We start from the raw sequence: 25,000 nt of genomic DNA, 5'->3' as shown, positions 1-25,000 counted from the left end.
CAATCAGATTCACTCAGATTCAGTCATTGGGGAAAGGCTGGATCGGTATGTGCATGTGTGTATGTGTGTTTGTGAGGGGGTACTGGGGTGGGGAGGGGTGGGGTTAGGTGGGTTGGATGGGGGGGGAGGGTTGTATTATGTAAGAGAGGAAGGAATGAAGGGTAGGATATGTATGTATGTATGTATGTATGTATGTATGTATGTATGTATGTATATATGTATGTTATTTAGTTAGTTTGTTACTCTATCCTTCCCTTTTCCCTATCTTCTTCTTCTTCTCCTCTCTTCCTCCTCCTCCTCCTCCTCCTCTTCTTTCTCCTCATCCTCCTTCTTTTTCCTTTTCTTCTTTCATTTTCTTCTTCTTCTTCTTCTTTTTCTTCCTCTCCTCTCTCACTACTTCCCATTTTCACCTCCATCCCCCACCCCCCTTTCTGTTCCCCTTCCATCCTCCCCCTTCTCCCTTCCTCCCTCCCTCCTTTCTCCCTCCTTCTCCCAGGTAGATAAAGGTGTCAGGTAGCCACTCAGGTGTAACTAATCAGGAGAGAGAGAGAGAGAGACGTTAGTATTTTCTCAATCTTTTCTTCTCTTCTCACGTATGTATCTCTCTCTCTCTCTCTCTCTCTCTCTCTCTCTCTCTCTCTCTCTCTCTCTCTCAGCTAATAAGAAAACCAGAGGAAGAAGAAACAGATTTTACCCCATGTTTTCCTCCACTTCAAACCTCCTCCTCCTCCTCCTCCTCCTCCTCCTGACCAGTCGTAAGTAAGAGGCAACACCAACATCAACATCGTCATCGGCATCATCGAGTTAATTAATATTTTCTGTAGTTGTGATCCAATTAGATGAAGTATCGGGCCGGCGCGGTTTGTGTCCCCCGCGCGCGGCCGCCCATCAAAAGACCAATTAAAATGCTTAATAAGATAAATATATAAACAGGCGCTGCTTCTTCCTCCGAGACGCCGCCGTGCGAGATTTATTTGAAGACGAGACGAGAGAGAGGAGGAGGAGATAGGAGGAGGAGTGGGGAAGAGTGATTTGTGAGGGTGAAGAGAGAAGGGAAGGGAAAGATAGTGTTGAGCGAAGAGGAGGATGGGGAAGGGAAGGAGAGGAGGAGGAAGAAGAGAAGAAAAGGAGAAAAGAGGGAGGACATGATGGAAAATGTGCGTGTATGTGTGTGTGTGTGTGTGTGTGTGTGTGTGTGTGTGTAATAACAGTAATAATAATATCAATAATAATAATAATAATAACAATAATAATAATAATAATACCAGCAATAATAATCTGATAATCCTTGAAATTCTTTAACATGTCAAAACCAGCTATTTCATCCATCCACTCACCTCCCCAGTCACCCGGCCACCCAGTCAGGCAGTTAGTCAGTTATGTCAGTCAGTCAGTTAGCCAGTCAGTCAGTCAGTCAGCCAGTCATCAAAACACGCGCGTTAGTTCAAATAATAATAATGATGATGGTAATGCTCACCAAAAATCAGAGCAAAAAGTCACCTCGGCGCGGAATAAGCTGAGGAATGCCGCGCTAAGCCTGCTAATGTTATGCAAGGTGTTGATACTAGGCTGCTATTGGGGGGAGAGAGAGAGGGGGTTGTGTGGGGGGGAGGTGTGTGTGTGTGTGTGTGCGTATGTATGTAACTATTTCACTGTCTGTCTGTTTGTTTGTTTGTCCGTGCCTGTCTGTCTGTCTGTTTTTAAATCTCCTTCTCTCTCTCTCTCACACACACACACACACACACACACACACAGATTAACTTATATGAATGTAGATATAATTAGAGCACGCGAGAGAGAGAGAGAGAGAGACGCAACCAACGTGGGTTTAAAAACGTGGCAACGCTGTACTCGGTTCCAATCCTTCCTTCCTCACAGCCAGTCAGTCGATTTCATTCCTTCCTTAGCCGGACAGTGACTTTCAGTGCTTTCTTAGTCAGTCAATCATTCGGCTCCAATTTCTCTCTGCCAGTCAATCTATTTATATATTAGCATCCTTGATATCATCCAATCAATGACTCCCTCCCCCAGTCTCTCAGTTAATCGGAAAGCCTATTAAACTTCTCTATCAACCAATCAATCACTTCCAATCCTTTTTTAAACACTCATTCAATCCAATCTCTCTCAGCCAGTCAGCCTATTAACATACTCTATCACCCACTCGGTCAGTAAGCCTATTAAAATTCTCAATCAGCCAATCAATCATTTCCAATCCCTTTTTAAACACTCTTTCAATCCAATCTCCCTCAGCCAGTCAGCCTATTAACATACTCTATCAGTTCAAATCCTTTCCCAACCAATCGGTCAGTAGGTTCAAATCCCCTTCAGTCAGTCATTCGCCTCCAATTCTTCCTCAGCCAATAGCATCCTCTATCACCCACTGAATCCGTTCCAATCCTTTCTTAACCGGTCACTCAGTCGGTTCCAATCCTCCTCCACTCTTCCCACACTCTTCTGCTCACCACGACGGCCGCTAAACAATTCTCTCTCTCTCTCTCTCTCTCTCTCTCTCTCTCTCTCTCTCTCTCTCTCTCTCTCTCTCTCTCTCTCTCTCTCTCTCTCTCTCTCTCTCTCTCTCTCATACTTACAGCTAAATGGCGTGGTTCAACTGTTTTCACGTTAACTCTAATATACGTGTGCCACTCCGGCCCTTGCGACGCCCTGGCACAAAGACAAACACACACACGCGACTTGGGGACATCAAAGAAACGGGGGAGGGAGAGGGAGAGAGTCAAAGGAAGGAAGAGGGAGAGGGAGAGGGAGTGTGTGTGTGTGTGTGTGTGTGTATATTAATATCATCGAAAGTGTATTAAAAGAAGAGTAGTCGCGTGTGTGTGTGTGTGTGTGTGTGTGTGTGTGTGTGTGTGTGTGTGTGTGTGTGTGTGTGTGTGTGTGTGTGTGTGTGTGTGTGTGTGTGAGGAGGAGCGTAAGGAGGGGAGGTGAAAAAAAAAAAGGGGGGGGGGGGCCTCTTACTATAAACTCAATCCTCAATACCAACTAAACATAAATATTGAGTGAGATAATGCGCTCTCTCTCTCTCTCTCTCTCTCTCTCTCTCTCTCTCTCTCTCTCTCTCTCTCTCTCTCTCTCTCTCTCTCTCATACTTAATTCCTCCTCCTCCTCCTCCTCCTCCTCCTCCTTCTCCTCTTCTTCCTCCTCCTCCTCCTCCTTCTCCTCTTCCTTTAATAGCAAAATCACAAACAAACGAGGTACGCACATTATTATCCATATTATTATTATTATTATTATTATTATTATTATTATCATTATTATTATTATTACCATTATTGTTATTATCATCCGTTACTCTAGATAGCGCCATTATTACATCATCGCGAATATTTAATTTAAAACGCTTGATGAACTGGACAGGGTGGAAACGGGGCGGGGTGAAACGGGGCGGAGTGAAACGGGGCGAGGTGAAACGGGGCGTGGTGAAACGGGGCGTGGTGAAACGGTGCGTGGTGAAACGGGGCGGGGTGAAACGGGGCGGAGAAAACTGGCCGGGGTGAAACGGGGCGGGACGGACTTTAAATAGGGCGGGGCTGACCTGAAACGGGGCGGGGCAGGTGAGTGTTACCCCCTCCTCTTTCTCTCTCTCTCTCTCTCTCTCTCTCTCTCTCTCTCTCTCTCTCTCTACTCATTCCTACTCTTGTTCGTCATCTTCCCTTTACTTCTCTTTCTCTACTCTCCCTAACAACTCTTCCCTCCTTCTTCTCTCCCCTCATCCTCCCTCCCTTTCCCTTTCTACCTCTCTTCCCCTTTCTTCATCTTCTGTTTCCTCTGCTTCCCTTCCTCCCTCCTCCCCCTGTTTCTTCTATTCCCCTCCTCTCCAATACTCTTCCCACCCTCTTTTGCTTCCTCTGTTCCCTCTCATCCCCTTCACCTCCCCTCTCTCCCCATACTTCCTGTTACTCCTATCCCTCCTTTCACCCCTTCCCCCCACCCCCCCTCTAACCTCCTCTTCCCTCCTCTCCCCCCTCTCGTATTTCTTGTTATTCCTCCTCTTATTCCTCACCTCCCCATCTGTTTCCTCTGTTTCCCCTCTCCCTTTTCTCCTTTCCTTCTCTCCCCTAACCTACTCTTCCTCTGATCACTCCTCCTCTCCCCACTACTCGTTACTCTATTCCCCTCTCTTCCCTTCCTCCCCCCCCTCTCTCTTTTCTCCTCTCCTTCTCTCCCTCATCCTCCTCTTCCTCTCACCTCCTCTCCCCACTTCTCATTATTCTCCTTTCTCCCTTTTCTCCTCCTCTCTTTTCTCCTCTCCTCTCTCCCCTACCCTCCTCTTCCTCTGATCACTCCTCCTCTCACCTCCTCTCCCCACTTCTCTTTACTTTATTCCCTTCTCTCCCCTTCCTCCTCCCCCCCTTTTTCTACTCTCCCTCTCTCCCCTACCTTCCTCTTCCTCTTCTTTCTCCTCCCACCTCCTCTCCCTATTTCTCTTTACTCTATTCCCCTCTCTCATCTTCCTCCCCGCGCTTATATTCTTCCCCCCCCCCCCCCCGCCCCCCTCTTCTCCCGCCGCCGTGCCCCCTAGTGACTGCGGCGGCGGCGACAACAACTGGCAGTCTTGGGGCGGAAAAATACGGTCACAATAGACGTTTGGAATCCCTCAAAGGCCAGTTCTGATCCTTTGATGCAGACCGCGAGCGTAATCCGTGATCAGTGCCATATTTTCCCTCTGAATAATTAATGTGCTTATTTTTTTCCCTCTTCCCACTCCTCCTCCTCCTCTTCGTCAATCCTCCTCCTCCTCCTACTCTGCCTCTCTCTCTCTCTGGATCTGGCTCTCTGTCTCTCTCTCTCTCTGACTTTATGTGTGTGTGTGTGTGTGTGTGTGTGTGTGTTATTAATATTATTCTTTATATTTTCTTCATTATCCTCCTTTATCTTTCTCCTCGTTCACTGTCAGTACACCTTCCTCCTCCTCCTCCTTTTCCTCCTCCTCCTCTTCCTCCTCCTCTTCTTGACCCTGTGATTTCCTCCTAACACTCCATTCAACGTCCAATATTTCCTCACTTGAATCTTCCTCTTCCCATTCCCTTCATCTTCCCTTTCTTTTCCTTTTCCTTGCCTTACCCTTTCCTCCCATCTCATCCCCTTCCCTTTCCTTCCGTTATCTTCCCATCGCTTCCTTTTCTTTCCTTTCCTTCCCTTCCTTTCCCTTGCTTTCCCCTCCCTTCCCTCCCCTTTCCCTTCACTCCCCTTCCTTTTAATTCCCTTAATTAAATACTGCTTTACATCCCTTCCCTTTCCGTCTTTCCTCTTCTCTTCCGCTCCCTTCCCTTCCCTTTCCTTCTTTTCCCTTCCCGTCTCTCTTCTCCTCTTCTCTTCCCTTTACTTCCATACCCTTTCCATCCCTTCACTTCCCTTCCCTTCCTTTTCCTTCCCTTACCTTCCCTTCCCTTTCCTTCCCTTCCTTTTCCTTCAATATCCTTTCCATCCCTTCACTTCCCTTCCCTTCCTTATCCTTCCCTTACCTTCCATAATCTTCCCTTACCTTCCCTTTCCTTCCCTTCCCTTCCCTTCCCTCCCTACTGATTTCTCCTTTCTGGCATCTATTCCCAAGTGACTGATTTCTTCCTCCTCTTCCTCTTCCTCCTCTTCTTTATATCTTCCTTCATCTGTGTATCATTTTTTTTTTTCATTCCTGTTCTTTATTTTCTCTTTTTTTCGTGAAACTCTTCTTATCCTTCTTTTTTTTTTTTTTTTTTTTAGCCCTTTATCTCGTTCTCTTCGTCTTCTTTTTCCCCCTCCTCCTCCTCCTCCTCCTCCTCGCCAGGTAAGGTAAACACGCCCAGGTATTATTAATTAGCACGCCCAGAGAGAAAATGAAGACAGTTTGAAGACGCTGCTGTTGGTACTTCTCTCTCTCTCTCTCTCTCTCTCTCTCTCTCTCCTTTTTTTCTCTTTCATTATTTTTCTTTATTATTTAGTTAATATGTTTTTTTTTGTACTATGTGTCTGTGTTTGTCTGTCTGTCTATATGTCTATCTGCCTGTCTCTTCGTATATTTGTCTGTCTCTGTCTGTCTGTATTTCTCTCTCAACGTCCAATATTTCTTCACTTGAATCTTTCCCTTCCTCTTCCCTTCCCTTTCCTTTCCTCTTCCTTGCTTTTCCCTTTCTTCCCATCCCCTTCCCTCCCCCTTCCTTCCGTTATCTTCCATTTCTTCCTTTTCTTTCCTTTCCTTTCCTCTCCCTTTTTTTCCCTTCCCTTCCCTTCCCTCTCCTTTCCCTTCACTTCCCTTCCTTTTCTTTCCTTTCCTCTCCTTTCCTTCCCTTTCATTCCCTGCCCGTCTCTCCTCTTCTCTTCCTTCCATCCCCTTTCTCACTTACTCTCACCCACGCACACTCACTCACTCACTCACTCTCACTCACTCACTCGCTCTCTCCCACTCTTACACATCGTCACCACCTTCCTTCTCTCCTTCTCTCCTTCTCTCCTCTTCCCCTCCACACTTCGCTAATCAGGAGGGATGTGATTAGAGGTGCAGATTAATTGAATTTTTCCCAATCCAAAGAAGATTAGAGAGACGAACATTTTGAGTCATTAAGTAAATATTAACTTCTTTGGCGGGAGTTACGGCGGGAAAAGTCTGCTGTTTAGGGAGGAGGAGGAGGAGGAGGAGGAGGAGGTGGAGGAGGAGGAGGAGGAGGAGGAGAGGAGGAAAAGGAGATGGAGGAGGAGGAGGAGGAGGAGGAGGAGGAGGAAGCATGGAAACATGGACTGGCAGGCAGCAGAAAGCCTGTTGGCTCATTACAAGGCTGCCTGCGTTCAGTGATTTAATCAATCCGTCAGCCATAAGAGTGGCTTGCGGGAAGGATTAAAGCACTTGTGTACCTACTCCTGGATACGTTCAGTTCACTCCCGATGCAGCAAAGTGTCGATCAATGCGTTTCTTGAAAGAGTTGATTGTCTCTGCGCTAACCACTTCTTCAGGAAGGCTGTTCCAGTGGCGAACAACTCTATTCGAGGAATAATAACTGCCGATGTCGGTGTTGCAGCGCTTTGCTTGAATAGTTTTTCCATTGTTTCTTGTCCTCGGGTTAGTTTGTAGCGTGAAGAGTCTGGAGTGATCATTGCTGAGCTTGTTCAGGTACTTAAAGACTTGTATCAGGTCTCCTCGCAGTCGTCTCTTTTCCAACGTGAAGAGGTTGAGTCGCTCGAGTCGCTCTAAGTAGGGCTTCGTCCTAAGTGATGGTATCATCTTCGTGGCGCGGCGCTGTACTCTCTCAAGTAATTCAATGTCTTTCCTGTAATTTGGAGACCAGAATTGCACGGCGTATTCCAGGTGGGGCCTTACCAGCGAATTATACAAGGATAACATAACTCCCGGCGTCTTGTATTCGAAGTTCCTCGCTATGAACCCGAGCACTGTATTGGCTTTCTTACAGGCAGACTTGCAGTGTTTTGTTTGTTTCAAGTCACTCTTGATGGTGACCCCCCAAGCCTCTTTCCTCTTGCACTACCTGTAGTGGTTCGCCACCCATGTGGTATGTGTGGTTGCTGTTTCTGGACCCGATATGCATTACTTTACACTTGATAGTGTTGAAGGACATCTGCCACTTTTCTGACCACCGAGTGATCTGGTCCAGGTCTCTCTGGATGATTTTGCAGTCTGCTGTCGTGAGGGCCTTCCCTCCCACCTTGGTGTTGTCAGCAAATTTTGAAAGAGTGGATTTTAATCCTAGTTCTAGGTCGTTGATATATATAATAAAGAGTATGGGTCCCAGCACCGACCCCTGTGGCACTCCACTTGTGACCGGGAGACACTCGGGGCCTGTCCGTTGAGTACAACTCTTTGTTTTCTTCCCGTGAGCCAGTCTTTGATCCACGCTTTCAGATTGTCGCCTAACCCCGCCGACTTAAGTTTCTTAAGGAGTCTTTCGTGTGGCACTTTGTCAAAGGCTTTTTGAAAGTAAAGATATATAACATCGCTGGGGATAAGATTATCCCAGTTTTCATAGATACCTTGGAAGAAGTCCAGTAAATTGGTTAAGCATGATCGCTTTTTCCTGAAACCGTGCTGAGCATCGGAAATGATGTTGTTGTCTTCAAGAAACTTAACGAGTTTGTCTCTGATGATCTTCTCGAGAATTTTTCCCGCCACTGAGGTCAAGCTGATTGGTCTGTAGTTTAAGGCCACGCTTTTGTCTCCCTTTTTGTAGATCGGTGTTACGGAGGAAGAGGAGGAGGAAGGAAGGAAAGGGAAGAGATGGAGGAGGAAGAGCAGGAGGAAGGGGAGGAGAAAAGGAGGTTGAAGAGGAAAAAGAGTGGAGACAGAAAAGATATGGGATAAGTGAGAGAGGGTGGTGCTGGGAGAAGAAGGGAGAAGAGAAGAAGGAAAAAAGGAGAAGCAGAGAGAGAACATGGGACAAGAGGCATGGGAGAGAGAAAGGATGATGGGTAGCAGGAGAAGGGAAAAGGAAAATGGTAAGAGGAGAAGGAGGAGGAAGAATGGAGAGAGAGAGAGAGAGAGAGAGAGAGAGAATAAATGTAAGGGAAAAGGATGTAAAAAGAAGGTAAAGAAGGGAAGAAAAATCAAGAAAAATGAAAGAGAAAGGAAGGGAAGGGAAAGGAAAGGAAGGAAAGGGAAGGGAAAAACGAAATGAGGAAAAAAGGAGAGAAAAAAAAGGAAAAGGTAACTAAGATGGGAAAGGGTTCTCTCTCTCTCTCTCTCTCTCTCTCTCTCTCTCTCTCTCTCTCTCTCTCTCTCTCTCTCTCTCTCTCTCTCTCTCTCTCTCTCTCTGTTTCCCTAATTATAAGCTTACCTCTAGTTTTTATTTACTTTTTTTTATCATTTTTTCTTTACTGTAGCCTAAGTTATTTTAAGGTTATATGTATACAGATTACTTTTATTATTATTATTGTTATTATTATTATCATTATTATTATTACTAACCTCATTATGCTCTCTCTCTCTCTCTCTCTCTCTCTCTCTCTCTCTCTCTCTCTCTCTCTCCCTTCCTTTCCGTGAGTGGTAGTTTTCTCCTCTCCCCTCCACATATTTTTATCTCTCCCCTTCTCTCTCTCTCCCCTTTCCTCCCCTCCCTTTCTAATCTTCTCCCTGTTAGTCCTCCTCCTCCTTCTTCTCCACCCCCTCCCCCTTCTCCTCCTCTCACTCCCCTTCCTCTTTCTCCATTTACTCCCTATTCCTCCTTTTCATTGCATTTCCTCCTCTTCCTCTTCCTCCTTCTCCTCCTCCTCCACGTGTGTATCCTTCTTTTAACTTTTTCCCTCTTCCTCCCTCTTTCCTCCTTCCTTTCCCTCCTCCCTCCCTCCCTCCCTCTCTCCTTCCTTCCATTTAAACCTCTACACAAACATTCAATGATTTCCTAGATGGGGGGAGAGAAGTAAGGGAGGGAAGGAGAGAAGAGAGGAAGGTAGGTAGGGAAGAAAGGAAGAGAAGGAAGGAAATGAAGGATAGAGAACGGGAAAAAAGAAAGATAGATGGGAAAGGAAAAGAAAGAAAGAAAAACCGGAAAAATACAGTAGAATAGAAATAGAGAGAAGGAATAGACGATAGACGATTGATGGAGGAAAGATTTTAATAGAGGAGATGAAAAAAAAAGGAAAAAAAGAGGAAGGAGAAAAACTGGATAATGGAAGAATTGATGGAAAAGTAGAAAGAAAAACAGAAAAAGAATAGATGGATAGATAGGTGGATGACTGGATGGTTGAATAAAGGAGCGGATGAATGAATGAATGAGTGAATGGATGAGTAGGTAGGTGGATGGGTGGGTAGGGGGATGAAGAGACTGGATAGGTGGATGGGTGAGTGAATGGGTAGGTGGATGAGTGAATGGGTGTGTGGGTGAGTGGGTGGATGAGTGGATGAATCAATCCCGGCATCGTTTATAGATCTGAACTCACTTATCTCACAAGCTTCATCTCATAAGCCACACAGTTCCTCCTCCTCCTCCTCCTCCTCCTCCTCCTCCTCCTCCTCCTTTTTTTTCTTTCTTCCTTGGCTCCACATCAATCAAGATTATCCTTCTCCTCCTCCTCCTCTTCCTCTTCTTCTTCTTCTTCTTCTTCCTCCTCTTCTTCGTATTCTTCCTCCTCCTCCTCCTCCTCATTGTGCTTCCTTCTGTTTCGTCTTATTTTTCCTCGTTTAGTTCCTCTTTATCCTCCTTCCCCTTTTCTTTATCTCTCATTTTTCTTGATTTTTTTTCTTCCTGTCATCTTCCTCCTTCTCCTCCTCCTCCTTTCCTTCTTTTTCTTATAGTTCTCCTCCTCCTCCTCCTCCTCCTCCTCCTCCTCTTCTTCTTCTTCTTCCCCCTCCTACTTCTATTTCACCTTCTTATTTCCTCTTTACTGTCCTTTTCTCTATCCTTTATATTCGTTCTTTTCCTCCTCCTCCTCCTCCTCCTCCTCCTCCTCCTCCTCCTCCTCCTCATCATCATCATCATCATCATCTTTGTTTCTTATTTTCCTTTCCACTCCTGACTAATACTCTCTCTCTCTCTCTCTCTCTCTCTCTCTCTCTCTCTCTCTCTCTCTCTCTCTCTCTCTGTAGATTTAAATATAACAGTTTTGAGCAACTGCTTTGAGTCATATAATATTATTCCTTTCATTAGATCAAGTTCGTTCGTGTGTGTGTGTGTGTGTGTGTGTGTGTGTGTGTGTGTGTGTGTGTGTGTGTGTGTGTGTGTGTGTGTGTGTCCTCCTCCTCCTCCTCCTCTTCTTTAGTGCTTGACAGTATGTAATTTGAGCGGTTTCTGGCAAGTACTTATATTATATCTTTTACATTATTACTATGATTAAATATTGTTTGTCTGTTTGTCTCTTGTCGAGCTTTTATATTTTTTTGTCCTGCGATGACGTGGAGTTAAAAGTAAAATAAGTAAATAAGTGAATAAGTGAGTGCAAACGTCCCGTGAATTATTAATATTGTTGTTGTTCTTGTCCTTGATTTATGTAGTTATTTGTGTTCTTTTTTATTGTTGTTGTTACTGTTTCGTATTGATGATGTTGTTGTTTTCTTACTTCGTGGGTTTTTTCTCTTGTTTGGAAAGAGAAAAGAAAAAGGAAAGGAAAAGAAATTGTAATGTGAGAAGAACGTACCCTTGATTTTTGGAGGAGGAGGAGGAGGAGGAGGAGGAGAAACGGAGGAGCAAGAAACAAAAGCAAGAATGAGGAGGAGGGAGAGAAAGAGAGTCGGAAGAGGAGGAAGAAGAAGAAGGAGGAGAAGCGGAGGTTAGCAAGAAACAAAAGCAAGAATGAGGAGGAGGGAGAGAAAGGGAGTCGGAAGAGGAGGAAGAAGAGGAGGAGGAGGAGGAGGAGGAGGAGGAGGAGGAAGAAGAGCATCAGCAGCCGGAGGAGGAGCATCATCTTAGTTTGGGTAATACGCGGGGTGTAATGGCGGATAAAGATATTATACAAAATGATCTGTCGCTTACCGCCGTGATGCGCAGCGCTGCCATTCATCATTCATTGGCTACACTGAGGCCCCCGGCCGGGGAAAAAATACCAGCACACTTTTTGGTCGCGGGTTGTGCGGGTTTATTACTGGATGGAGGAAATGGTATACTCTGGTCGTGATGTTGTTTTTTACTCACATCAAAACGCAAATTTTCCTTGATTTAACATATCCTCCGAGGACCTAGCGCACTGTACTTGGTCGCGGGTTGTTGCGGGTTACTTTATGGAACGCGGGAAAAACTGTCATGGTATATCTCTGGTCGTGGGGATGTTGCGGTTTTTTTACTCTACATCAAAAACGCAAATTTTCCTTGATTTAACATATCCTCCGAGGACCTAGCGCACTTTACTTGGTCGCGGGTTGTTGCGGGTTACTTTATGGAACGCGGGAAAAACTGTCATGGTATATCTCTGGTCGTGGGGATGTTGCGGTTTTTTTACTCTAATCAAAAACACGCAAATTTTCCTTGATTTAACATATCCTCCGAGGACCTAGCGCACTTTACTTGGTCGCGGGTTGTTGCGGGTTACTTTATGGAACGCGGGAAAAACTGTCATGGTATATCTCTGGTCGTGGGGATGTTGCGGTTTTTTTTTTACTCTGCATCAAAAACACGCAAATTTTCCTTGATTTAACATATCTCCGAGGACGTAGGTTCGAGCCCCACCGATGCGCGCTGACATTTTTCAACCATCCCCGAGTGGCGGAAGGTTACCCACACGCTGCCCAGGTCTTCAATCAACCCTAACCTCAGCGGCTTCCGTCAATAGGAGCACCAGGGGGCAGCATGGGCCAAGCGAGAGTCATACATCACGGCAGCCACTATAAATAAAACTCTTCTGCGCCACTAACAGGTTGGGATCGCCGAAGAAACCCCTCAAAAGAGCTAACCGGCGCTATAGAGAGAAGATGGCGCCACTATAAACACTTGCCTGTGCCATGACGGGTTGGGGCCGACTACCATCTAGGCCCCTCAAGAAAAGCCTACCGGCGCTAAAGGTGTACAAGTATAAAAAATAAATAAAATAAAAAAAGCAGAACCGAAAATCGCGTCTCAAGGAGTAATGCGACGGATATGGGCACTGAGGCCACGCGCAGTTATAGTATTATACCCCAAATTCTCCTTGCTAATGCATACCTTTTGGGGCTACTTTTCTGGACTATATTTCCACACGCGGGAGTAGCTCGACCTTGGTAACACTGGACTGATGATGATGACGATGTTGCTTCCTTGTCCCTTAATGGCTCTGTGGCTTACCCTCGCCCCCTCCCCCTCCCCCTACCCCCCCTTTGAGCCCGGTTAAGAGAAAATAGCTTACCTTGAAATGCTAAAAGGTGGCGTTGGACAGGTATGAGACGGGAGTTACCTGAGGGGGAAGGGGGGAGGGGGGAGATTATACACAGAGAAAGAGGATGGGTGAAGGAGGAAGAGAGGGAGGCAGAGAGAGGAGAGGGGGAGAGAAGAGAGGGAGAGGGAAGGAGAGGGGTGCAAGTAGAGGGAATGGCAAGGCTTAAAGAAAGAGGGTAAAGGGAGAGAAAGAGATGGGGAGAAACTAGGAATGAGCGGAAGAAAGGAAAGGGAAAAGAAGAAAAGATAGAGATAGGGAGAAAGGAATAAGTTTAAGATAATATGGTATAAAAAGGAAAGGAATGGTTAATGAAAATGAGGGAAAAGGAAGAGATTGAAAAGGGGGGAAAATAATAGTGTTAAGAAGTGAAGAAGGGATGAGGAGAGAGAATGAAAGGAAAGGGAGAAGAAGAAAAGGTAAAGAAAGAGAAAAAAGAATGAGACAAGGGGAGGGTAGAAGAAGGGAGAATGAAAGGAAGTGGAAAAGGAGGAGGAGAGTGTGTAGATTGGAAAAGAAAACGAGATGGGAAGCGACAGGGTTAGAAGAGGATGGGAAGGGAAATGAAGGGATAAGTAAGAACGAATAGGTGAGAACACACAGCTAAGAACAGTTAGGTAAGATCAAATGGATAAAACCGCACAGGTGAAAACAAACAGGTGAGAAATTAGAAGAACAAACTGGTAGCAATGACTAATTAAGAACAAAGAGATAGGAACACAGGTAAGAACACACAGGTAACAATTGATAAGTGAAAAACAAAAAAAGTAAGTAGCGGGCTTTTTTTTCATTATTGTTTTTTTTCTTTTTTTAAGCCCTTGATCTGTCTCCTTTGCTGTAAAAAAAAAAAATAGCCCCACAAGTAAGAACACATAAGTAAGAACACACAGGTATAAACAGGTAAGAACACAGGTAGGAGCACACAGCTAAGATAACACAGGTAACAATAATAAAGACAATTAGGAACGGGTTAAAGGCAGAGCAGCTTCTCGCGACGGCCTGCACCACGCGCGGACTTCACGGAACTACAGGAGCGAGTGGGCAGGTAATTGGTTCAGAGTTCATAAGGGTGTGGCAATATGGCTGTGGCTGACGATATGGCTGAGACTGTGGGTGATATATATGGCTGTGGCTGACGCTATGGCTGTGGCTGACGCTGTGGCCGGCGGCGTGACACGAGCCGCCCCGTGACATGAGTTGCGTCGGGTTGTCAGACGTGACTGACATCGGGAAAAAGAGGATTAGAGGAGAGAGATAATGTGCGCGGCGTGTGTGTGTGTGTGTGTGTGTGTGTGTGTGTGTGTGTGTGTGTGTGTGTGTGTGTGTGTGCCGCGGAGTCCCTCTACGCCGGTTACATTGGGTGAGCACGGGGGCCCAGGGGAGGGGGACACCAGTGGGAGAACGGTGGCCTGTGGAAGGAAGAACCAGGTGGGGGGCAGTGACCGAGTAGGGGCAGAGAGGCACCTAACTCCACGGCACTGTCTCGGAGGAAGGGGTTGTGTGTGTGTGTATGTGTGTGTGTGTGTGTGTGTGTGTGTGTGTGTGTGTGGGGTGGGGGGGGGAGAGGCACCGTTCCGTCACTGGTTCCCTGGGTGGCGTGTCTTCCTACCCCTTCAGGTTGGTATTGTCAGATGCTCCCGCCCCTCAAACCAACTATTTCCAAAGGCCAAAAAGGAGGTTAATCGAGTTCTAATGAGTGTTCTTTAAGGTTCACGGTACAGAAGAAGGCTCAGACTACCACCAGGGTCATAAAAGTACCCCTGGAAATGCCCTAAACTCCCACGAAAGACAAGTAAATTACGTGTCCTTGGGCGCAGAAATGTTTAAAAATATGCCCCTTAGTCACAGTAGTTTCCATGCTCAGGCCCATTGTTCCCGTAGACTATCCCAGGGCCCTCATTTTAGAACACCTGCATCACCGTACCTTGGCAATGTATAACACGCCCCAAAGACTGACTGACCCTCTCTTTCGAAATGCTCTCTCACTTTATACACTATTTACAGGAGCAACACCAGTGGGTTGTTGTTTTTTGTTGTTGTTGTTTTGTTTTGTTTGTTTGTTTCCTGTTATATTTATTTATCTTATGCTGCACCTCCTATTCTGTAAACAAAAATGGATGTAACTCTACCTCACTTCACCTCATCTCACCTCACAACATCTCACTTCACCTAACGTTACCTAACCTTACCTCACCTCACAACACTTCACCTAACGTTACCTAACCTCACCTCACCTCACCACCTCACAACACCTCACCTAACGTTACCTCACCTCACCTCACCTCACCACCACACCACACTTCACCTAACGTTCCCTAACCTTACCTTACCTCACCTCATCTCACCTCACAACACCTCACCTAACATTACCTAACCTTACCTTACCTCACCTCATCTCATCTCAACACCTCACCTAACGTTACCTAACCATACCTCACCTCACCTCACCTCACAACACCTCACCTAACGTTACCTAACCTCACCTCACCTCACCTTACCCCACCTAACCTCTGACTCAACGCGACACATCCCACATAATCGTTACCCAGCCTGACCTGACCCGCTGTTGCCTCCCTCGCTGACCTCACACTCCGGGCACATCTTGATATCCTGATTGAGTCCTCCCTTGCGCGGCCTCCCCATCCCCGGCTATGTATAAGGATCTCCCTAATACTGATCCTTGCCTCTTCCCAGAACGGCCAGAGAGAGAGAGAGAGAGAGAGAGAGAGAGAGAGAGAGAGAGAGAGAGAGAGAGAGAGAGAGAACATAGACTGAAAGACGGATAGTTAGACATAAAGATGGACAGACAAGGAAGGAAAGAAAGAATAAAAAGAAGGGAAAGGAAAAAAGAATGAAGGCAAAGAAAGAGAAAATATATATAAAATGTGAGAGAGAGAGAGAGAGAGAGAGAGAGAGAGAGAGAGAGAGAGAGAGAGAGAGAGAGAGAGATGGGCTATACTAATGATAATACCCCGCTCAGCACCGATTTCTGATACCATTGATAAACAAACTACCCAGCCCTTGTCCTCTGTCCTGTGGGGGGCTGAGGGGGTTAAATATGGGGTAGGGGGCAGTCAATCACGATCCCCCCCTCCCCCTCCCCACCCCTTCCCTCTCTTCCCCAAGACTCCATATTATCGCCCCCTCCCTCCCCCCTCCCCCAGCACTGATCAAGCAACCAAGCAAGGGAAGATAAGGAAGGAAAGGCTACTCAATCATCATTCCCTTCCCCCCTTCCCCTTTCCTCCTCCCCTTCCCCCTTCCCCTTTCCTCATCCCCTTCCTTCCATTCCCTCCTTCTCCTCCCCCCTCTCCCATCCTTCCACCCTTCTTCCCCCCTCCCCTATTCCCCATTCTCATCTCCCTTCTTCTTTCCCCTCTTTCTCATCCCCTCTCCCAATTCCCCTTACCCCTTCCCCTTTCCTCCTTCCCCCTTCCCCTTTCTCATCCCCCTCCCCATTCTCCTTTCCCTTCCCTTTCCTCCTTCCCCCTTTCTCATCACCCCCTCCACTCCTCCGTCCCTCTACCCTTCCCCTATCCCTTCCACTCCTACCCCTCTCCTCCCTTCCCCACGACCCCATATCATCCTCCTCATCCCCCTCCCCTATCCCCTCCACTCTTACCCCTCTCCTCCCTTCCCCACGACCCCATATCATCCCCCCCCCCAAGGCCAGGAGATCAAGCAAGGTGAGGTAGGGCCGGGCAATCAGGGATCCTCCTCAGCCGATCCCTTAAAATCAGTGATCCTCCGTAAGCAGATCCTTCAACATAATGGAGTTTTTCACCCTCCACTTCGGATCAGGCAAGGTGGGCCACTTCCTAAAGCCGGCTCACGCTAATCCTTTATCAGCATGCCTCGTAACCCCCCCCCCTCCTCCCCTGTCCATCCGAGGGGTATAGGTAAGGGGGTATAGGGAGCTGGGCGGAGAAAGGGAGGGGAAGCAGAGGGGGGAGGAGGAAGGAGGGAAGGGGAGGAAGATGGGGGAAGGGGAGGGGGAAAGGGGAAAGGAAGGGGAGGAGAGGTGGGAGTGCAGTGTCTCCAAGCTAATCTCCCCATCCTTCTGCGTTCTTTCTAAATGCTCCCCTTTCTTACCCGTTTCCTCCCCATTTTCCTAACCAATCTGCTACTTCCTCTCCACCTCTCTTCTTCCCCAACGCGTTTTTCTCCTCCTTCCCAGATCCGTCTTCTTTTCCTCCCCAACCAGTCTTCCTCTTCCTCCCCAACCAGTCTTCCCCTTCCTCCCCAACCAGTCTTCCCCTTCCTCCCCAACCAGTCTTCCTCTTCCTCCCCAACCTGTCTTCCCCTTCCTCCCCAACCTGTCTTCCCCTTCCTCCCCATCCTGTTCTTCCCATTCCTCTCCCCCCAAAAAGAACAACCCGTCCTCCCCATCTTCCCAACCCGTCCTCCCCAATCCCCAACCGCGCTCCCCACATAACATCAGCCAACCCAAGCAACCAGACACGAGTTCCACAGCTGATCCTCCTCCTCCTCCTCCTCCTCCTCCCCTGTCACAAATCCCCGTCCCTCCGATCACTAATCCCCGCCTCACCCTTGACTAATCACCCTAATCCCCACTGCTACACCCTCGCGCTCGTTTAAATGAAGGCATGAGTTTTTTTCTTTCTTTCTTTTCGGTATTTATTTATTTCTGTGGCGTGTGGGAGTGAGTTAGGAGTTGGCGGTGATGATGGCGGTGGTGATGGTGGTGGTGGTTGTGGTGGTGATGATAATAGTAAGGGTAATGATAGTAATGGTGATGATATGATGGTAGTAGTAGTAGTAGTAGTAGTAGTAATAGTAGTAGTAGTAGTAGTAGTAGTAAGAATATGAACATAAATAATAAAAAAAAAGATGAGCCAGAATATTAAACGAACCACCACCACCACCACCACCACCACCACCAACAACAACAACAACAACAACAACAACCACAACAACAAAATCATGAGAAAAAAAGAAAATCATTGAAAAGAGAAAGAAAAGAAGAAGGAATTAAAACAAAAGAAAAAAGGGGAAATAAGAAGAAAGAACGAGAGAGAGAGAGAGAGAGAGAGAGAGAGAGAGAGAGAGAGAGAGAGAGAGAGAGAGAGAGAGAATGGGGGGGGTTAGGGGGGTTAGGGAGATAAGTGTTAGCTTAATCAAGAGTTTATCGCTCCACGTCTCTTGGTCACGGTGGAGAGCTCTAAGTGGCCCAAGATAGTTGTTGTTGGTGTGCATGACCCTCCCCCCCATTCCACCTCACTCCACTCTTACCTCATCCACCACCCTCTCCACTTATACCTGATTAACCGAACCTCTCGACCTCATCCGCTTACATCATCTAACCTTCCTGTATAATCCACCTTCTTAAGTCTTCCTCATCCACTCACTCCACTTTCTTGACCCTCCCCCCCTTTCCACCTCACTTCACTCTTACCTCATCCACCACCCTCTCCACTTATACCTGATTAACCGAACCCTCTCTACCTCATCCGCTTAATTCATCCACATCAATATTTTATCCGTTTCACTTCAGTCCACCTAACTTTCCTGTATAATCCACCTCCTCTCCACCTCCTCAAGTCTTCCTCATCCACTCACTCCACTTACTTAACCCTCCCTCCCCCTGACCCCCACTCCACCTCACTCCACTCTACCTCATTCACCTCTCTCTCCACTTATACCTGATTAACCGAACCTCTCTACCTCATTCACTTACGCCCTCCACCTCAATTTTATCCATTTCACTATATATTTCACGTTCTCACTCAACCAACCTCTACCTCATCCACCACCCTCTCCACTTATCTGATTAACCAAACCTCTCTACCTCATCCACTTACGCCATCCACCTCAATTTTTTTCTATTTCACTATCGTCCACGTTCTCACCCAACACAACCCTTCTTCCATCTAACCTCCCAGCATAATCCACCTCCTTCCACCTCCTCAAATCTTCCTCATCCACTCACTCCACTTACTTGATCCACGTAAACTCTACCTCATTCATATAGCCTATTTACTTCATTTATCCTTTTCATTATACCAGTTACTCCTTACTCCACCTCACTCCACTCTGTCTCATCCACTCACTCCACCTTCCTGATTAACCTAACTTCCACTTCATTCATTTCGTCAACTTTTCCAACTTACCTCAATTTTATTCCCTCATCCAACCCGTCCGTCTTCCTTATCCACATACCCATCCACCTACCAACTCCTCTCATCCATCTATCCAACCTACCTCAGTTAGCCATTTCACTATACCAGTTCTACCTGATCCAACTCATCCTTCTAACCTCCTAACCTCATCCACACCCAGTCCACTACCTCCACTCAACCTCATCCACTCCCACTACCCCCTCCACCAACCCAGCAACCAGCTCACTTCTGAAGGACAAGACTCGAGTAACTAATACACTAATTCCGTGTGTGTGTGTGTGTGTGTGTGTGTGTGTGTGTGTGTGTGTGTGTGTGTGTGTGTGTGTGTGCATCCCATCCTTGTCATTACGTTTATAACATCAAGGTAAAGAACAACAAAATAAAAACAACAAAATAACTCTGTACAGACGAACGAACTCACACACGCAGCGGCATCGTCCGTAGTATTATACTCCTAATATTATTATTATTATTATTATTATTATTATTATTATTATTATTATTATTATTATTATTACTAGTGCATTTGTGTTTTATTTGTGTTGATGTAAACGGTTGCAGTGATGAAAGTAATAATTGTTCGTTCTACATTAAACTATAAACGCCTCCATCGTCGCTCTGGTTGAAGATAAAAAAAAAAAAAAAAAAAAAAAGAAACTGGAGGAGGAAAAAAAGATGAGGGAAAAAAAGCAGTGCACTAAATCGATAAGTAGAGAAACGAGCGACGGCGGAGGAAAAGATACGGAGGAACACTACGCTAGATGAACCGTCTCTCTCTCTCTCTCTCTCTCTCTCTCTCTCTCTCTCATCGCCTCGTCGCGTTAATTACTTGTTGTGCGAGGCGATGTAAAACTCTCCGTGATCTCGACAAATGTGAAGTTGTTGTTGAAGAATTTTCAGCCGCCGCTCAAAAGACTCGCCTTTGAAATAAGACTCAAAAACCCGCCACTTTACAAACACGGCGAAAAGAACATAACATTATACTTCATTAATCCTCGGGGGAGACGCGACGAGGCGCAGAGTGGCGGCGGCCAGCGGCGGGGCGGGGGGCGGGGAGGAGAAGGCAGCGAAGGGAGGAAAGAAGTGATGAGTGAGGGAAGTAGGGAGGCGGGGAGGGAATGTTGAAGGAAGAGAAGGCAGCGGAGGGAAGAAAGTAGTGAAGGGTACACGAAGGAGGTACCGGGGGTGAGGGTGAGGGATGCAGTGCAGTGGGGGTGAGGGAGGCAATGTAGGTGGATAGGGGGGGGGGGCGTCGGGAGGGGAGGCCTTGTCCTCGGCCAATCACCGCTCGGTCCACATTAGATAATACAAAAACAGGCTCCGCGATAACCCAGGTTTTAAAAATATTACGTCATGTGGCGGAGTACATCCGTGTGTTAATACGGGCGGCGCGGCGCGGCGAGGCTTGGCACTAAGGGCCACACCACAAGGCCCGGGCCGCCGCCGCTCGGCCTTGTGGCCACTCGTCGCTTATCACTAAATGACGCCCAAATCTTTCCACTTCAGAGCTTTTAGTCTAATCTCAAATCAGGTAATCTTATCCCTGGCGGGTCGCGGCAGCTGCCCGCTCCCACGTGACGCAGCCGCGCCGCGCCCCCCGGACAGCACCGCAGCCCCGCGGCGGCCCTACACCCCCGCCCACGCCCACGCAGCGAGCTAGTCGCCTCGCCGCCGCCCTCAGCCCTGCATGGCACCATACGCCAGCCCCTCCGCGGCCTCGTCGGCGTGGCCCCGAGGCAGCGGCATGCAGCCTCATGACATAATTATGAAACAAAAGACATGCAAATGTTCCCGCGCTCCCCGGGCCGCGGCATTCAGCAGCTGCGGCGACGGCCAATGTTTGAGCATCGCCAGACGCCCCCCGCAGCCGCCCGCCCCGCCGCCTCACCTGCCCGCCGCCGCCGCCTCCCTCCCCGTGCCGCGCAGCACACGGCCACTGAACGCTTTGGTCTGCCGTGGGGGCGGCAGGCGGCAGGCGGCCGGCCTGTCGGCCTGGAGACAGCGCGGGCACGTGTACGCTACTGTGCCTGGAAGAAAGAAAAAAAAGCAACATTGCCATCAGCTTACTGGGGGCACGCAATCCTCGCTCAGCACACGATAACGGCGACTGTCAAGTGTCACACACGATAAAAGATTTCTTAACTGCCTCATCGAACCACGGCCCCACCTCCCCCCACTCCCCCCGCCGCCTGCCCCGCCCAACAACTGACTCCTCTCCTGCCACAAGCACGCCTCCTTCCCTTAACAGCGCCGTGTCCTCCCTGGACAGGCCTTTTCTCTTCCCTCCACACTAAGAATTCTAGTCCCTCTCAGTTCAGGATCTCCCCGCACAAGGCTTGGCTGTCCAACCTCGTCTTGCAAGAGTTAACCAACACCTTCATTCTTTCATATCTTCCACTGGTAAACTCTGACGCAGCATTATGTCCTGTATTTCCTCCTTACTGTAACTTACATCTATTGTTTCCTTTTATTCACGAAGAGTTGAGTCTCGGGACAACAACTCACGGACACAAAATTTATCATTCTCTCGGCTTCCTCCTCAGTATTGTCTTACGTGAGCGGCGCCTTGCGGGGACCTTTTAAAAGAGTATTCCTCTCTTAGTCCGCGCCGAGATGACACAATAACGAAAAGAGATCAAGTACCGGCGACCTTTTCTTTTATCAAGGGGAAAGCAAAAAGAGAAAGTGGATCATTGAAGAAAGTACAGCGAGAGGAAGACGAAAGAGGGCAGAAGTGTGCAGCTGTCCGGTGTGGGGCTCGTTAACCCGTCCGCTGCGATTGGTGCGGATTTCGCCTTCACTGGTAGCATGGTAACATCTACTCCCAGGTCTTTCTCTGCCTCTGTGGTGGATAGTTGAGTGTTTCCCATGTGGTATTGGTGTGCTGGATATCCCTTCACTGGTAGCCTGGTAACATCTACTCCCAGGTCTTTCTCTGCCTCTGTGGTGGATAGTTGAGTGTTTCCCATGTGGTATTGGTGTGCTGGATATCCCCTCCCAATGTACATGACTTTACATATTTCTTCATTGAATTGTAGCAGCCACTTTTTGTTCCATTCCTGTAGCTCGGTGATGTAGGAAATCCGCAGTTAAGGGGTTAACTGTTCTGAGGTAGGAATTTCCATTATTTCAATCAAAGTTATAACAAGAAATAGAAGAGGCTTATGGGAGAAAACAGAACAGTTGGGGGGAAAGAACAGACAGCAGCATTGAAGTAGAGGTGTGTGATGTAGGACTTATCAGGACCACCACCACCACTACCACACCGCCTCCTTCACCCCCCGTTCAACGAAAATAATAAAATAGAGGTAAAAGAAAAGACAAAAAAATGTAGCCAAGGAAGGAAGGGAGGGAAGGGAAGGGAAGGGAAGGGAAGGGAAGGGAAGGGAAGGGAAGGGAAAGAAGCTAAAAGAGAGAGGTAGGAGAGGGGAGCAATACCGCCGCCGCATCTATACCCATCCTTATCTACTGGTGTGGTAAATTTCAAGACAACTCTCCTCCCGAAACTGACGTGTCTTTTGGCAACTCCTCTGTACTTCGTTGTATACAGGAGCAGTGATTAGCGGGCTTTTTTGTCTTGATTTTTTTTTTTTTGGGGGGGGGCTCTCGAACTGCTTTCTTTGCTGTAAGGAAAAAAAACTAATCGTCAGTAATTGACGTAGGAATTATTTACAAAAAGAGGAAGAGAAAGAGGATAGCAAATAGAATAAAAAACTAGAAAAGAGTACAGAGCAAAACAGAACACGTGAACATTGAAGAGGAAATTATCAGTAGCTATAAGAGAGAAGAACATAAGAACATAAGAACGTAGGAGTCTGCAAGAGGTCAGTAGGTCTGTACAAGGCAGCTCCTTTGAACCTAAGCTCCCGTGTATCCAACCCCACCTAATATTGTTGTCCATGAATTTATCTAATCTATTTTTGAATGTGAAAATTGTATTGGCACTCACCACATGACTGCTAAGCCTATTCCACTCATCCACCACCCCAGAAGAGGAGGAAGAATTAGAAAGAGAAGAAGAGGAGCCTATCGCCCATCCCCCTTGATCTGCCTCCATTGCGGTAGATAAAAAAAGGAGTGTAGAGACCAAAGACGCCAGAATTCAACTATTTTAACGATAACCATAAATGAATCTCGTTACTGGTTTATTATTTTCCTTTGTTGGTTTTCATATTTACTGTTTCTTTTTTTTCTTTATCTAATTAGGTTTATTCATGACACTCTCTCTCTCTCTCTCTCTCTCTCTCTCTCTCTCTCTCTCTCTCTCTCTCTCTCTCTCTCTCTCTCTCAGGGCTGGAGACAATTTCTGGTTGGAGATCGGTAAATATAAGCGCCTGGGTAGGACGATCTAGCACCTTTGTTTGTTCTGATGTGGGAATTGATTACCGGGCACCCTATCCTTCTACCCCCTACCCCCCTCTTTTTACATCAATGGTGGAAATACCTCAAGAGCATGAAAAAAGGAAAAACCTCTGCAAATGACCAAAACTCCTACGAAAGCCTTGTCATGTGTGAGTGAGTGCTTTGGCGCCGAAATGTTTAGTAAGAATATAGACCCTGGGTTGCGGGGTTTCTGGGCTGCTCTTTAATCACTCTCCGCTACTGCACACACACACACACACACACACACACACACACACAAAGAATCAAGTTAGTAATTCCGCGGGACCTTTTTGGAAACAGCTTTTAATTAGGCGTGAAAACCGTGACCAAGGCGACAATGTGGATCAGCATTCTCTTGCCCCCGTCCCACCCTTCACGGCTCTCCTTATGCCCTCCTCCCTTCCCCCCATCGCCCCCTCCTTCTCCCCCTCCCCCACTCCCCCAGCATCTCCCTTCCCTTGCCCCCCTTCCCCTCTTATGGCCCTTCTTATGCCTCCTCCTTCACCCACTCTCTTCAGCTCCATTCCCCCTTTCCATCTCCCCTCCTTGACCCCCTTCTCCCGTCCCTCCTCCATCACCCCCCTCTACTCTCCCTTCCCCTTTTCCCCTTCTTCGTCCCCCCGTATTTCCCTTCCCCTTCCTCTTTCCCCTCTTCCATTCCGCATTGTCCCCCATCCTTCACGCCCTTTCCCTTATTCCACCTTCCGTCACGGTACTCGTAACCCCCTCCCCCCTCCTCCCCTCCTCCCCTTCCTTGTACTCCTCAACCCAAGCAAGTCTCACACTGCACTGACCCTCCTTCCCCTTACCCCTTCGACTTCCCCTTCCCTTCCCCCTCCCCTTCCTTGGCCTTTCTGACACCCTCCCTTCCCTTTCCCCACGTTACATCTGACGCCTCCTCTCCTACTCCCCTCCCTTCCCAAGCACACCTGACGCCCCCCTTCCCTCCAGCCCCTCCTATCCCCTTCCCCAGTGCCCCTCGCCCAGGCAAGTTCCCTCACCCCCCCGCGCTCCGCACTGACCACCAGCAGCCGGGCCCTAAATGCATCGCTCGCGTATATAATTATTTAGGTGCACTAAACCCCCGGCTTAGAGGAATGCTGCGATTCATAAGCTTAAATACGCAAGTAGATAGACATAAGATTAATCGTCCGTGCTGGAGGCGGATGATTTATAGTTTTATTAAGCATATTTCGGTGATCAATGGGGGAGGAACTGAGTGGGTTTGACGCCGCCACCAACGCAACCGAGTCGAGTTGAGACCTTCTACCTCTTAGTGTATATTGTGGTCTGTCTCTTTCTCTTCAACGCCTCTTCCACCACCACTTCCAGAATTTCTACTTTAGTGTGCTGTGGCCGGACTTTCTTCTCTCTCTTTCCTCTCCCCTTAATTAACACCCATCCAAAAAAGTGGTGGTGGTGGTGGAGGTGGTGATGACAGCCATTGTTAAAACTCATGGTGTCAAAAGGAAGGGTCTAGGGAAGGAAGAGAGGAGAGCCTGGAATACGCCCTTAAGTAGTGTAAAATACAGGTGAAGACTTTTAATAATTTGATAGTACAGAAATATAAAGAACCTTACGTCTGTCTCCTCACATGCCTAATGACAATGGTAATAATAGTAATACCAGACTTGACACGAGGGATGTATAGAAGATAGAGCATAAAAGATAGACGGAAGTAGATGGATTGAAGATTAAGAAGA

At 47.5% G+C, this 25,000-nt stretch overlaps 1 protein-coding gene across 5 annotated transcripts in view; it reads right to left on the bottom strand.

The window, feature by feature from the left end:
• LOC126981757 (homeobox protein dve-1-like) overlaps window positions 1-25,000 on the bottom strand; it is a 241,304-nt gene that overhangs the window by 71,750 nt on the left and 144,554 nt on the right. For 4 of the 5 annotated variants that reach the window (XM_050833315.1, XM_050833296.1, XM_050833290.1 and 1 more), the window contains one exon: window positions 12,748-12,795. The exons of the other annotated variant lie outside the window; for it this stretch is intronic. In XM_050833315.1, the coding sequence (XP_050689272.1) occupies window positions 12,748-12,795 (48 nt within the window). The remainder of the gene's footprint in view (window positions 1-12,747; window positions 12,796-25,000) is intronic. 5 annotated transcript variants of the gene reach the window in all.

The sequence above is a fragment of the Eriocheir sinensis genome, chromosome 4, assembly GCF_024679095.1.
Source record: "Eriocheir sinensis breed Jianghai 21 chromosome 4, ASM2467909v1, whole genome shotgun sequence".
Taxonomy (NCBI): domain Eukaryota; kingdom Metazoa; phylum Arthropoda; class Malacostraca; order Decapoda; family Varunidae; genus Eriocheir; species Eriocheir sinensis.
The sequence above is the reverse complement of the archived record's forward strand: the minus strand, read 5'-3'. Positions and strand labels throughout refer to the sequence as shown.